The sequence below is a fragment of the Diabrotica undecimpunctata genome, chromosome 1, assembly GCF_040954645.1.
Source record: "Diabrotica undecimpunctata isolate CICGRU chromosome 1, icDiaUnde3, whole genome shotgun sequence".
In the NCBI taxonomy this organism is placed as follows: Eukaryota; Metazoa; Arthropoda; class Insecta; order Coleoptera; family Chrysomelidae; genus Diabrotica; species Diabrotica undecimpunctata.
In genome coordinates, this window is record NC_092803.1 from 34,577,180 (window position 1) to 34,592,703 (window position 15,524).

Genomic DNA, 15,524 nt, shown 5'->3' on the forward strand with positions numbered 1-15,524 from the left:
AAAAACAAAAAAGAAGAATATTCACAGCGCGGCCCACCCCGCGGATTTGTTTGTAATTAAAAAGGAAGCCTGTCAGACATTAGTTTCACATGACACCGTTTAAGGAAGGACGAAAAGCACTCTACTACTTTAACGTCAATCACAATGAAAAAATGGGAAAAGTAATAAAGAAAGTTGCTTTAAAGAATACACGGGAATTTATGGCAAAGGAATTGGACACCAAGGAAAAGATGAAAATTCAAAAACGGTTACTAAAGAAGAAGTTAAAAAGCTCTACAATGGAAAACAACATTTTCAATACATATCCTACAAATGAAGACATTATCCCAAAAGATTGACAAAAATCTGTTATCAGCTCAACACATAAGATAAGATATAAAACAAAGATAATACAGTGGGCGGTACAGTAGAGTAGCGCGAAGCTTTATACCATGTTTTTTCTATTTTTAAAATTTAAATAATATTTTTAAAATTAAATAAAGTAATTTTATTATTTATTAATTATTTATATTTTAAACAAATTATATTATATTAAAATAATTCAATAAATTATTGTTTGCTTCTAAGCACACGTTGCCTACTTCTGACAGACTTGTCAAATTCAGACGAAATATTTTAATTTTATTTTATATTTATTATTATTTTAATTTTGTTTATATATATTATATATTTTATTCTAATTTATATTTTAATACTAAATTTAATTATTATATAAACTAAATAAGAGTTTTAAAAATAATAATTGTATTTATATGAAATTATTTTAAAACGAGAAGCGTCATAAACATTTAAACACATGATTTAATATTGTTAGAGAAAAAGCTGCAAATATGGGCTCGCCTTGTAATGTGGGATAGGTAGGTTTCACAGCTATTCGTTGCAGATCACTACATTTTGACTATTGCAAACGGTATTTGGCGAAGTTAAACTAGCACCGTAGCGATGGCTTCACAGTGGTACATATTTTCCAGTTTATAGTAATTGTTTGTCGGTTGGTGTGAGTGTCAAAACTTTTTCAGCTAAGTTGATAAATTCCAGTATTTGAAAATAAACACTAATTTAAAAAAAAAAACGTCTGTGTCACATTGAAGCCCTATAATCAGTCTTTGATATATGCTAACGAGTTTTCTTCAAACTGACTACTTTTAGACATAACCTCTTTTGTTGTGCAAAGCAAGCGTGTTTACAATATGGGCTATGCCTCTGTTTTCATTATGGGCTAGTACAGGGGTCACCAATTATAGTCCCTGAGGGTCCGTTTCGTTTCCGGGTTACTCACAAACCATGCAGTAGTTGTAACCCACCCCTCAGGAGATCATCCTGGTTACGTAGTTGAAACTGGGATACTAGGCCATCTCGTTTAGGGAGGAGTATGAAATAAACTCAAGGAAAAAGATGATTATAAAGCTATTGTATTGTTTTTTTTCTGCCGTCTTTGTTTAATAAATTTTTGCGGCGTACTTTGAAATATTTGCATCTTAGAACTTAATTTAATCATTTAATGCCACTGTTTCTGGTTGTTTTCTTTCTGCAACTATAGTGTTCAACAATTTTATGGAACATATCTAAATTTATTTAAACTTTTGCTTACCTTAAATAGCGTTTTTTTACTTTACAACTAAAGTTCTGTACATTTTACGGCGAATAAAAAAGTATATAAGTATGAAAAAGCAAACTAGTATCTCATTTTTTCTCATCATGTATCTCAAACATAGTACACAGTTACATTGCCAAAGATTTTAGTTCTGGATATTTTTTGTCACACACATATTTAATCCAAAATTTGTCACAGGCGAGTGTTTCTGGAACTTAAGTATAAACCTCCTTTAAAACATAATCTTCCTGATACTCAATCATTTCCATCTGAAGGGCAACTTTGTTACTCTTAAAAACGTCTGCTGGTCCATACCATTAGACTTGAATGAAAAACTGTTGCTTAATAGTTCCACAACATTTTCAATTTAGTGGAAATCAGCAAATCGTTTTTTAAATCCCAAATCAAGTTCATAATAAAACTTGAGAACTAGATAACATCAAAATCTTCATTACTATCACAAACGGATTTAAGAAGAGAAAATGCAAAAGTTCTGCCGTAATATCCTCATAAAAAAGTTCAATATTTTAAGAAAAACTTCTAATATCCGACAGAAGTTCACAAACAAGTTTTCCCTTGCACTGTAGTTTTAAATTCAAGAAGTTCAGATGTCTGAAGATATCCGCCAAAAATGCGATAGTTGCAATGTTTTCTGTGTCCAAGAGGAAGCCCAAATGGTCATCTGTAGCTTCATTATCAATAGTGGACACAAATTATTTTATGTTGTCAAGTATTGCAAAGAATCTTTCAAGCACTAAACCTTTGCTCAGCCATCTCACGGTGTTATAAAGAAGCAAATCGTCAAACTGAGCATTAGTGTCTTTTAGGAATGATTTGAATTGACGATGTCTCAAAGATGATTTTGCACGTATAAAGTTCACTATCTTCATGACGGTTTGCATTTTACTGTGAAGATTTGGATTTTAACTGCAACACAACACACTTTGATGAATAATACAAGATACGATATTAGATTTCCATTGCACATAGGATCGCTCCTTAGTCGCTGAACAAAGTCTTTTCTACATCCAACCATCGCTGTAGCGCCGTCCGTAGTGATCGAAATAACTTGTTTTAAATCCAAATTATCCTTGCCAAAATACTCCAGACACTATAATTTTATTACTATATTTTGAATTTAATGGCGGCCCGCAAAAAACAAGCCCCACTACGATGTAAAATCGAAATTGATGGGAAAATAATAAAGCAGGAAGCAAGGTTTATATATCTGGGAATAGTGATATAACTCGTTATGGAGATATTGAAGAAGAAATACAAAAAGGCTTAAAAGCAAGTAAAGCGGCGGGATCTCATCTCTTAATGACACAATCTGGAAGAACAAACACCTAAGGCAAGACACAAAATAAGAATCTATAAAGCAGCAAATAGGCCTATATTAACTATATATAACCTATATACTAGAAACAACAGATATGAAAATACTCCGACGAATATCAGGGTTGGATATCAGGTTGAAATATAGAAGTCTGTTGGATAGGGAGAGAAGCGAAAACACAAGAAGAGCATGCAATATAGAAGACATAAATGGATGGGTGACAAAACGGAAACAGGAGTGAAACGAACACATTAGTAGAATTGCAGAGGTTAGGATAGTACGAATAGCACGAGATAAGAAGTAAAGTAATTTATTTTATCTTTTTTATTAATACAAAAAAAGTTAAGAAATACAAAAGTAAAAGATTACAATTATATAGAGCGAATGAATTGGAATATAGTATAAATTGCGGCATTTACAATGAAATTAATACTAAAACAAAATACTAACATATTTTACAAAGTCAATTTTTATGTTAGTCCCTTCATTTACTTTCAAATCAAATAAAACTTTAAAATTATAAAAAAATATTTACGGGCAAATATTTAAAATATTATTCTTATTTTTAGAAAAACTTTGGCATCAGATGTATTAATACACTTCTACAACTATTACTACAACTACTAATCTACAAAACTTTTACAAGACATAACAATTTTTGTAAATAATATAAATGTTATCTACAACTCTACTAAATTGAAATTACTATTTTTGACGAGGCAATACAAAATAAAACATTTATTTTGAAAACACTGTACAAACTTGATGCCGAAACGTCAAAAAAAGTAATTCCAATGTTAAATTGTGCTTATTTCTAGTATATATAAAACCTCCATGCGCAATATTTTAAAGAATATACAAATTTTTTATAAAAACATAATATACGTGTAAAATTAAAAAATATATACAAAGAATTAATTACAATTTAAACACAAGAAATGTGCATAATAATTTTTACAACAATAATTCAACTTAATTGGAAAAGAAACTCCAATCGTCAGTTTTTTTGGCATGATAAAGACTGACACCATTAGATTTGGTTAAACACAAATTAAGAAACTTTGTGTGATCGCTTATTCTATCCGCCGAATTGCTTTCTTTCGCAAACACAAGTTCATTGATTTTTTGCTTATAAGCATCCAGCAAAATCCGCACTACTTGTTGATTTACATCCACTAGTTGTATCTGAGAAAAATGTCTATACTTCTCGTGATACACGGCTTCGATTTCTTTGTAGAGTTCATCTATGGTAACACAAAGGGAGTCACTTAATTGAGTTTTTATTTCTAATCGATCGTTGACACAATTCTCCACGACGCAGAGAAGTTCATCTTCAACAGCTTTAAGTACTTTTTTCAGGGTCATCAAAGTTGTATGATCACCGGTTTGTTCATACTGTTTCTTAAGATGATGGTTTTGAAGAACAAGAGATTGAAAATAGTTAGGTAGGTCGTGCATTTTCAAGCAAGGTAGTTCTTTACCACTTTGATACAACTTCACCAATTTTCTTCTTAGTCGATTGATCTCTGAGGATTCTGCAACAGAAAATGCAACTTGTTTGTAAGATTTTTTTAGTGCCACGCGGTTTTTAAGAGGAATAGTTGGATTTTCGACTGGTGTTTGGCCAATATTTAAACTATCGTTAAGGTTTTCGTTGTTAGACACAGCTTTTACCTTTAAAGATCTTTTACTTATCATTAATAACTGTAATCGCTGTTTAATTAATGAATGAAGAAGTATACGAATTTCTGCTAATTCGTCATCTTCTCGTGGTTCGTTCGAAGTAATAACTTTTGTCGATCTAGAGTTGCGAAACCTCTCTTTACATATAAAATTTATTGGGCAAGACGGTCCTTTAGTGGCTCCATCAGAATTAAAATAAATTGGAGCATATTCGTTTTCACTAGCTACAGGATGTACAGAATTTAAATTTGAAATAGTAGGCACAGGTTTAAACATAATTTTACTAGCAGTTTTTTCATAACCAATTGGTGGAATTATTGCTTCGGAACTGGTATTATCTGTAGATTTTACCGACGAAGTAGTACTTGTCACCGGGTCACTAGTAAAATCAAATTGTTCCTTGACAATAGATGATTCTTCAAAATCACCTTCAGAAGACTCACGATTGTAAAACTTTAGATCAGGCGATTGAAGAATTGGTGTACAATAGTTTGCCTCTTCATGTAAAAGTGGTTGTTTAGCAATTAAAGTACTACTTACAGTCTCAGATGCGACGCTGGCAACAGATTCATCTTCTTGATTCAAATTGCTTGGTAATCTGGACAAAACACTAAGTTCGTCACCTTTCACTGACTCTAATCCGTTTAAATTGTTCGATATTTCATCGTCAATATTTTCACAAATGTCCACAACGTTATTAATTGGTTCATGTAAGATGTAAACTTGTTTTAGACCGCTGATATAATCATCCTCACTAACTTTAGAAGACGTCACTTTTGAAGTTATTTTAACTAGTAGAATTTGTTTTGGATTTACAAGTTTATGTACAAAAACACTATTTATTACCGTTTTTGAAGGTTTTCTGATATTGCGATTAATTGAAAAATCTTGCACTTGACTGTCCAAGTTTTGTTTGCTCTTATTTCTACGATTTTTCAGCTTGCCTTGGCATTTACGATTAATCTTTTCATGCGCAAGAATCTGAATACCTGATGGGCCGGCAATGTCGCGCGGGACAGGCTTATCCATAATACGACCGCTATTAGGATTCCCGGAAATTTTGTTTAATATGTTAGTAATTATTTGAATTAAATCTTCAGTTTTTATAACAGCCGCCTGATGACTTTGACGAAGTTGTTTGAAATCTTGAATACCGGTACATACAGCTTGCCGGGGTCGCAGATTCCCAGATGATTTTTGTTCAACTTTTGAAGCGGCAGATAGATGCATTGGTTGTTTCGATGGATCTTTCGTTAACTTATTTTTCATTGTCTCGGAAACCGGAACTTGGGAATACACTAATCGTCTATTAACGTAGGTAGGTGCCTTCGTGAAAAACGACGGACCTTTATAATAATACAATAGGTTTTTTGTAAAGGCTTTGTTCGGTTGAAACACTATGGGTATAGAACTACGTCTGTGAATAAAAGACATACCTAATAAATTCTTATCCACATTGGTTGTGTTTACATCAGCCATATTAACAATCGTCACTAAACACTGTTTGAAAACAAGTAACTTTAGCTTAGGTCAACACTAGTAAGTAGGTACTGATCGTCACTGTTAACAGTTTTAAACTAAATTTGTGAATACTGTCAGAGATCTCTCTTCTTCAGCTAATTCTCTAATAATTGTAAGAAGTGGGAGGGGCTAAAACCTATTATCACATAGCACTTTCTATTCATTGGTTGTATTAATCTCTTTATAATTACTGCTTTTATCAACATTACAACTTATCCGCTTTCTAATTTTATTTCTATTTACTGAAAGTAAATAAACGAAAATTTGAAAAAAAAAAGAAAATAACTATTTTTGCTAGAAGATAAAAGTGAAAATATTTCATCGGCAAGAGTGAGCCGCTATTGAAAAAAATCAATTTGCAAAATGTTTACGATCTTATGACTTTTCTGGCATAGTAGTTAGATCTTTGAAAACCCGTTTATTCGATTAAGTTGAGCCATTTTATATGTAGATACAACAACATAGTTTAAGTTGCAAAGAATATGGGAAAAAATTATTTTTTTAGAAATAAATCATTTCTCAGATTATATTGAATATTAAGAGTTATTTTAAGTTATTGGGTTAATACTTTCTCCGAGTAATATACGTGCCTCCTAGTGGCGGAAAACTGGCCTATACAGAAAAATGTAAGCAGGTGTGCGGTAATACTACACTTTGGTTACATTGGCGGTGTATTGACTAAAATCGTGCAGGACATGATGCTGATACGTAAGGTATTCAGACATAACACGTCTGAAAATCTTTTCAGGACAAAATAATGAGAATACCTTCTAGAATGTAATAAAATTTTTACTGAAATGATGGCATCTTTTGGGGTGAAATGTTCCAGAAGCAAACTAAGCCTCCGTTCGGATTTCCGGGTGAGAACTATTTCAGGGGAACCACTATTACAGGTTAGAAAAATTAGGATTGGGTCTTGGAATTTCATTTGTGGTAACGATATATTGAATGTTGTGTGTCTATGCTTCTCAAACAGGGCTGGGTGAGAATAAAAGAAAAACTGTCTATGATTAATTAGGAGATACACTCATTGACAGTACACAGCATTAGGAGTGGCGATTGTTAACACATTCTTTTGAAAGACAGAATATTAACATATTACGTGGACAAAATCACTCCCAAATATATTATTTCATTACAAGAAAAGACAAAGGACAAAAAATCGTGGAGACCACGGGCTGACAAGCGAAGCCGAGGAAGACCCCCAACTCGATGGACCGACGACCTCAAAAGAATCGTGACCAATTGGATAGCAGAGGCGCAGAACAGAAGCAGATGGAAAAGTCTAGAGGAGGCCTATGTTCAACAATGGACAACTCAGGGCTGATTGATGATGATGATGATGAAATGTAAGGACTGTGAGGTAATAGTTAGTGAGAGAATAAGCGCACAACATAAGTTGCTTGCACTGGACATCGAAGTAAAAAGCGAAACTAAATCAAAATATCGGAAAGGACCACAAAAAATCAAGTGGTGAATGTTAAAATATGAGAAAGGTCGATTCAGGGAAAGAATAGTAGAAAAAATTTGTTAGATGAAAGAAAGTCCTAATACAGTTTGGATGAAGATGACCAATACCATTAGAGGTACTGCTATTGAAATACTTGGAAAACATCAGAAAAGAAGTTTGAGAACAAAGAGACCTGGTGGTCGCATACGCGTACACTGATACAAGTACGCTCGACTCAGTTCGAATAGCAAAATGTAGAATATACATTGATTTTTAATTTTATGAATTTCAAATATGTATTTACTTTGAGGACCAGGATAACGTACCACGCAATTTGTAGGACAATCTTACAATATATTATTTTGTTCTTCATGATTGTGGTCTTGGTTTATATCCATTAACAGTTCTTCAAAGTGCTGTATCCAGCTTTTAACTATTTCTTTTGTTTCTGTTATTAATTCTCCTGGCGATTCTCCTTAATTCGGAGATTATACACCTTGCAGTCTCCACAACATACGCATGACAACATTGTAAGAAATCAAATTGATTTTTTATTGATTAATCAGAGATACAGAAATGGATTGCAAGGAGTAAAAACGTACCCTGGAACAGATATCGGATCTGATCACAATCCCGTAGTAGGAAAATTGAAAATTAAGCCTAAGAAAATTAAAAGAAAATCCATAAAGAAAATTGATATAAACAGCTTAAAACAACCTAACGTTAAACTAAAAGTCAGTGAAAAATTAAATGAGGCAATAGCGAATATTACAAGATCTAAACAACCGGCCAGTATAGAATTGTATTAAAAAAGCTATCGGAACCACCACCAAGTCTCTGATCGCTTCCCAAAAGTACAAAAAGAAGAATTGGATGACTGACGAAATATTATTAATGATGGACGACCGCAGATCATTTAAAAACAAAGACCGAACCAAACATCAGCAGATTAACCGACAAATACGAAAAGAGTGTCGCAAAGCTAAAGAACAGTGGCTGCTAGACAGGTGTACAGAAATGTAGGAATTAGAAGAAAAACATGACCACTTTAACATACATAAACTCGTTAAAGAAGTGACAGGTCATACAAAACCTTGCAGTTTTAACAGTATTGTGAAGGACAATAAATTAACTACTGATCCCAAGGATCTACTTCAACATTGGAGAAACTACACACAGCAACTATACTCAGACAACACTAGAAGAAACTCTGAAAGTGAATATAAAAGTGAACCCTCCCCCAAAATATTGAAGTCAGAAGTTGTAAGGGCAATCAAACAGAGCAAATGGGGAAAAGCACCAGGCCCAGACGACATATACATAGAGGTTCTAACAATGTTGAGTGAGGATAATATAGACGCCTTGGTAGATCTTTTTAATGACATTTATGGGTCCGGTCAAATACCACAGGATTAGCTTCAAGAAGCCAATGCTGTGGTATTTGACCGGACCTGGTATTCAACCTTTATACCAATCCCAAAAAAGCCAAACGCTAATAGTTGCGACCAATTCCGAATGATCAGCTTATTGAGCCAGGTCCTAAAACTCTTCCTCAAGATAATTCACCCAAGAATATACAACAGATGTGAAAGAGACATTAGCCCCACACAGTTCGGTTTCAGACAAGGATTTGGCACAAGAGAAGCACTTTATAGCTTAACTGTCCTACTTCAGAAATGCAGACATCAGCAAAAAGATGTCTTCCTATGCTTTATAGATTACCAGAAAGCGGTCGATTGTGTTAATCATTCAGAATTAGTAAGATTGCTCCAGGAACGTTTGATAGATGAGAATGACCTTAAAATCATAAAGAACCTTTATATGAATAAAGTGGCATCTGTGAGAATAGGACTGGAATCTACATCATATTTCTCAATCGAAACAGGTGTACAGGCTTGTGTTCTGTCACAACTTCTTTTTAATCTTTACTCTGAAACGATTTTCGATAGAGCCTTAAGTGACACTGAAGATGGAATCAAAATCAAAGGACATACTATTAGTAATCTTCGCTATGTTGATGATACAGTCATAATAGCTGATAGCCAAGAAGAGCTACAACGACTAATAGATAGAATAAACACTGAAGGAGCACGACTGGACTTTAAGATTTATATAGACAAGACGAAGGTAATGGTGGTTAGCAGAACACGAAATATGCAATTAAATATAAGAGTAAACAATAAGAACATAAAAGGTCCCAAAAGTTCAGATATCTCTGTAGTTGGATATCTGAAGATCTAGATCCAGACATAGAGATACGTAGCAGGATTGGGCAAACCAGAACAGCATTTACTAATATGAGAACCTTGCTAAGCAACAGCAGCCTTAACTTAACGCTTCGATATCGCTTTGTAAAATGTAACATTTACTCCATACTGCTATATGGTGTAGAAACCTGGACTATAAAAGTCAATGTGATGACCCGATTGGAGGCCTTTGAAATGTGGGTATTTCGAAGACTACTTAAAGTTCCCTGGACAGATCACACAACAAATGTCGAAGTATTACATCGAATGGACAGAGAACGAGAATTGATGCCAATAATAAAAAGAACAAAAAAATGCTTATCTGGGTCATATATTTCGAAATTCCAAGTACCAGTTCTTAAAGCTTATTATGGAAGGGAAGATAGAAGGAAAACGGGGCATCGAAAAAAAAGAAATACTCATGGCTTAAAAACATAAGAGATTGGACAAACCTCGATACAAACACTCTTTAGAGCCACACAAGACAGAGAGGAGTATGCCAGAATTGTCGCCAACATCCACTAATTAGATAGGGCACCCATAAGAAGAATTAATTCTAAGACTTCATTTTTACCTTTAATGCTGTATATTTCATGTTTTTTTGAGTTCTTATCGTCTTCAGGGTACTGTGGAATAGCTTTAGGTTACTTTTCTATCATTTTATCCAAATGTTTCCCAACTATCTCTCTTTGCTGATGTTACTAATGTGTTTACCTTTTTTCTTTCATTTTTATAGTTATTGTAATTCTCGTTTGTTTTATCTTTCAGATATTGTTTCCATGCATTTTTCTTCACTTTTACTTGCTTTTTTATTTCTTCAGACCACCACGCTGTCTGGTTTCTTTGTTGAGGATTTTTTCGTGTTCCACATACTTCCTCAGCTGCATTCAGTAGTATACCGATATAGTTGTTGCATAGGTTTACATTTGCTGCATTTATTTATATGATTATTGCCTTTGTTTCTTTTATTGTTCTAAGTTTTTCCTCTACTTTTTTCTCAAATATTTTTGCCATTTCTTAGGTTATACGATTTTATCGTCATTTTTAATTGGTTTTTTATCTTGGTTAATACTATATAGTGGTCGCTTCCTATTTCGGGCCCTCTGTGTACTTTTGTGTCCATTACTTTTCTTCTATCATTACTTTCAACTAGTATATAGTCAATTATGGATTTTTTATTTCGACTTCTCTAATATACATGTGGATTTCTTTGTGTTTAAAAAATGTATTAGTTATTGCCATATTGTTTGAAGTGCAAAATCCTAGCAAATTGTCTCCGTTATTCCGACTTCTCTTCTTTCTCTTTTTGCATCCCAATATTTTTAAAAATGTCTTTCTTTTCCCATCTCGAGTCCTCTCCGTCTACTATGATCTTTTTAAAACCTACTTTTACCGTTTTCTTTACATTTTTCAGTTACGTCTTTTCTCATTTCTCCTTCTTTGGATATTAGATAAATATTTATGAATACCTTTTCTCCCTTTAACTTTTTCAGCCGACTCTTCTTTTTGCACAATTCTATTTATATATTAAAAGTGTTCTCTTATTTGTAACAAACAAGTTTTCTGCCCTAGTTTTATCGCTCTTTCTACATTTACTTTCTCGGTTAGGTGTATTCTTATTAAAATTGTCATATCTTCTTTTATTTTCTCTTCATTTGTATCAATATTTAATCTAGTTACTAAAATATTGATTCTTTTTGAATCCTTTTCGAGCCTTTCCAATCTATTTTCCACCTCATTTAGTCGTTGCTTTGTATTTTCTAATTCCTCTTTTATTTCCAGCATTTCAGCTCATGACTTAATTCGATTATCTCTTCTTTATATTCTCCATTTTCTTTTATCATTTCTCTTAGTTCTTTGTACATGTCTCTTAGTAAGTATTCATTATCTACGTCATCACTCTCAGATTCTTCTTTTCTTTTTCGGCTCTCAGGGGATCTCATTGTTTTCTTACTTTTCATAAAAGAAGAAATAGAATCTCTTTCTTTCCATTTCAATAATCTGACGTATTCGAGTCAAGGGTTGACTGGCACTCTCAAATCTAAACTTGTTAGGTTCTTATGTTAACATATTTTGCTCGATTTTCATATACTTTCTTCTTCTTCATGTGCTTCATCCTTTAAGGGCATTGGCGATCATCACCGCCCATTTTACTCTCTCGAAGCTGTTGGCTACTAAGAGCAAATTACTTATACCGACTTCCGCCGAATTTTCTTGTCCGCCTTCATCGCCGTTGTGGTCTTCATGTGCTTAAGAAGTTTTAAACATTTTAAAAGAGAGGACACACAGATAAACAATATTTAATTTTAAATGACCTGAGTTTTGGGAGTTTTATTACATTCCTGACAAATAGATCCCCTACATATGATACAAAATTAACAAAAAAGACTTTTACATACTTTAGATGACTTTATTTTTTGTTTGATAAATAGATGCCCTACATATGATACAAAATTAACAAAAAAGACTTTTACGTACTTTAGATGACTTTATTTTTTGTTAAGTTGTGTTTTAAAAAAATCAAACAATTGTATACATGTTTTTATCAAAGTTTAAAATACCAAAGAGGCATTCTTCACATATATGACTGAGGTGAGACCCAACGTATTTAAAACGAAACAAATCATGTACAGGGATAGATATGTTTACGTTAGGATACAATAACAGATCTAGTTTATGGTAGATCATATCCATGGAACAGACATGATATCCTTCTCAGTAAAAAAGTGCGTCATTTTTTTAAACATAAAGACTTACTTTCTGAAATATCTGTTTTGACCGCCTTTAGTTCATCTTCCTTCTTTATCACTTCTTCTATCTCATAATCGTCCCAATTTGACGGAGATCTGGGTTTCGAGGGATTGAAAATTTTTATTTTTTGTGCATTCCTATCATGTTTATTTGATTCGAGATCTGAAGTGCTAGAACCGATGCTTATAACTTCTTCATTCCCTCTTACGACAGTAATATTTGAGAGTATAACAATCTAAAAAAAATATTTTTGGTTTCAATTGAGGTTAGACAAAAGGTGTGATTAAAAATGAAAAAAGAAAATGATGTAATTTTACCAAAATATTATTATGAGTGCTTAGTTTTAATTCTTTTCACAACATAAATACTAATATTCAGATCTCAATAGTACGCAATTTGATTAATAAAAAAATAAATTTAAAGTATAGTGCTCCAAAAAATTAGCGGTATAATTTCTTGAGAAATTATGCTACACAAATATTTTCAAACAATTTTAATTGCCATTTAATTTAGCTACACATATTGAAAACGCAGTGTTACTAGAGTATTAGAGTAAGTAAGTAAGTACTAGAGTATTAGTGATCAATGTAGTAGTATTCTGGGGGCTCGGGAGACTGAAACCTTGGAAGCCCTGAAGAAGACATCGAAGAGGATGTCGAAAGGTTTATATATATATATATATATATATATATATATATATATATATATATATATATATAAATAAGTGGTAGGAATTTAATGTTATATGTTTCCAACAATGATTCTGTCAAAATATTCCCAACCTCGGTGATTTTCTACCCATTCCAAGGAAAGCAAAAAAAAAACGTTGTGAATAAAACGTTGTATGAAAATAAAAATATTTCAAAACTATTTACTTACCTTTGGTGTTTTTTGTTGTTTGCCAGTAGCCCGTTTACATGTAAGACGTGGTTCCTCACTGGAGTTGCTACCAGTTAATGAATTTTTTTTGTCATGGGTCCTTTTCACGGCCGATGTTTTATTTCTTAAATTATCAGAAGTGGAAGGTTTCTCTAAAATTTCAACGGATGTACCAGTTGATTTTTCAGATTCAGATAGACGTCTTTTTCTGTGAGACATTGCCTTTTCTGGTAATATTTTCAGTTCATTCTTACTATGTGACATATCACTTGAAGAGAAATTATCAGAAAAACTTTTTTCAATAGTTACATTAACTGTCTTGTTTGATAACTCATTTTTTGAACCTAAATCGCTTTTGTTAAAACCTTTATATGACCGATTTACACTCTCAGAGCTACTTTCTATTAAGTTCTGATGTATGTAGTTACTAGCATTGTTAGTTTTGTTGTTAAAATTTGAATCTCCAGCTCTAATTGGCTTATATCGGGTGGTACGATTCCTAAAATGTTTTGATACAAACTTTTTAGTGGCAGTAGAAGAAACCGAGCTACCAGTAAGACTAATATGACCTTTATTCGGGAAAAATTTATTACTGAACTGGATATAACGTTCAAACTCGCCGGCTATACGTTGAAGTTGTTCTTCGGAGGTAAAGCAAATGCTGGTGTTATCAATTTGGTCTTCAATATCCGCAAACATACGATAATCTTTATCGGGTTTAATATATATCACAGAAGGATTTTTACTGTTGCCTAGTTGATGAGTAATGTTGATATCTTTAGCTTTCAGTATATTTGATAGAGATTCTTGGACTCTGGGAAGACAGGTTCCGATTTGTACATCTTCAGATTCGGATATGGACGTTACATCTTTGCAGATTTTGCAACTCGATGATTTCGAAGTGTTGGAAAAATCAGAGCAATCTGTGCTCTTATATTCCTGAAACAATTGCATGAGTAAATACACAGTACTAGCATTAGCGCTGGTAACAGACCGAGATAAATACGTAAAATTAAGTAACAAACATCAAAAAAATTCGCCAAAAAGTTTTAAACAAAATGTTTTAGCGTCATATATCTATTGTAAAGTCATATTTCTTCAAGTGCATCTTCAATTCAAGTACATTGAAGAGATGCACCAATGACCCTCAACGCGTGGTTTCCTACAAATTCGCCGGTTGCTGCGAATGGGTAGGCGCTACCGCGTCGCCACAACTTTGAGTGTTTTCCAATACGCCGGTACCGCGACTCAGTCGTTGGCGAAAACTGAACGATGAGTATTAGTAAAAAATCTGTACTTTTAATGTTATTGTATTACCAAGCAGGAAAAGAAAATTTATTATTATCATTGCTGACACTGCAAAGTAAGAAACGCAGGGAAAAAGAATCAAATATTTTCAAATCTAGGCAAGTAGAAAGATACCAGTCAATTTTAATAAAAAGACATCTTAACGAGCGTGAAACAACATTTTAGGAGTTTTTGTGCATTTCACATCAATTTAATTTTGTATTCAATTTAATAAAAAGTGATATTGCAATTAATGTCTGCAATCATGTCAAATGTACTATAACACCATCTGAGAAATTGTCAGTAACATTAAGGTAAGTATCTACATGAATTCTATCTCTAAAATCTTTGTTCGATATTATTGAAGGTGTAGGAAGGTGTAGGAAGCCAAAACCGTAATTTTTAAATAAAACACAGAGAGAAATATAGAAAATTTATCAGGTACTGTCCAAAATAACTCAAACTAAATCACCTAACAAAACAAAACAAAAATACGCATGAAAATTTCCGAAACACTGTGGTGTGTTATTAGATATTGTTGAGACATTGTGTTGACCCCAGGTAGAAATAGGAGAAGACTTCGGTGTGCTAGTAAGGCTAGAATCATGAGAGTAAGTCGAAAATTCAGATAAGCTTTTAACAGCACTGGAAAAGTTTTTATGGTCGTTGCAAAGCTCTTGAAGAGTACATCAATTTCATCTTCGGGAACGGCAGATTGCATAGGAGGAGACGCTGTAATCCGTTTTTTATGCATTTTTGATGTTTGACGTTCGGTAC

At 33.0% G+C, this 15,524-nt stretch overlaps 1 protein-coding gene across 2 annotated transcripts in view; it reads right to left on the reverse strand.

The window, feature by feature from the left end:
• Positions 1-15,524, reverse strand: part of LOC140447619 (uncharacterized) — a 67,628-nt gene that overhangs the window by 16,969 nt on the left and 35,135 nt on the right. For both annotated transcript variants that reach the window (XM_072540379.1, XM_072540385.1), the window contains exons 7-8: positions 13,461-14,399; positions 12,588-12,816 (exon numbers count right to left, since the gene is read on the reverse strand). In XM_072540379.1, the coding sequence (XP_072396480.1) occupies positions 12,588-12,816; positions 13,461-14,399 (1,168 nt within the window). The remainder of the gene's footprint in view (positions 1-12,587; positions 12,817-13,460; positions 14,400-15,524) is intronic.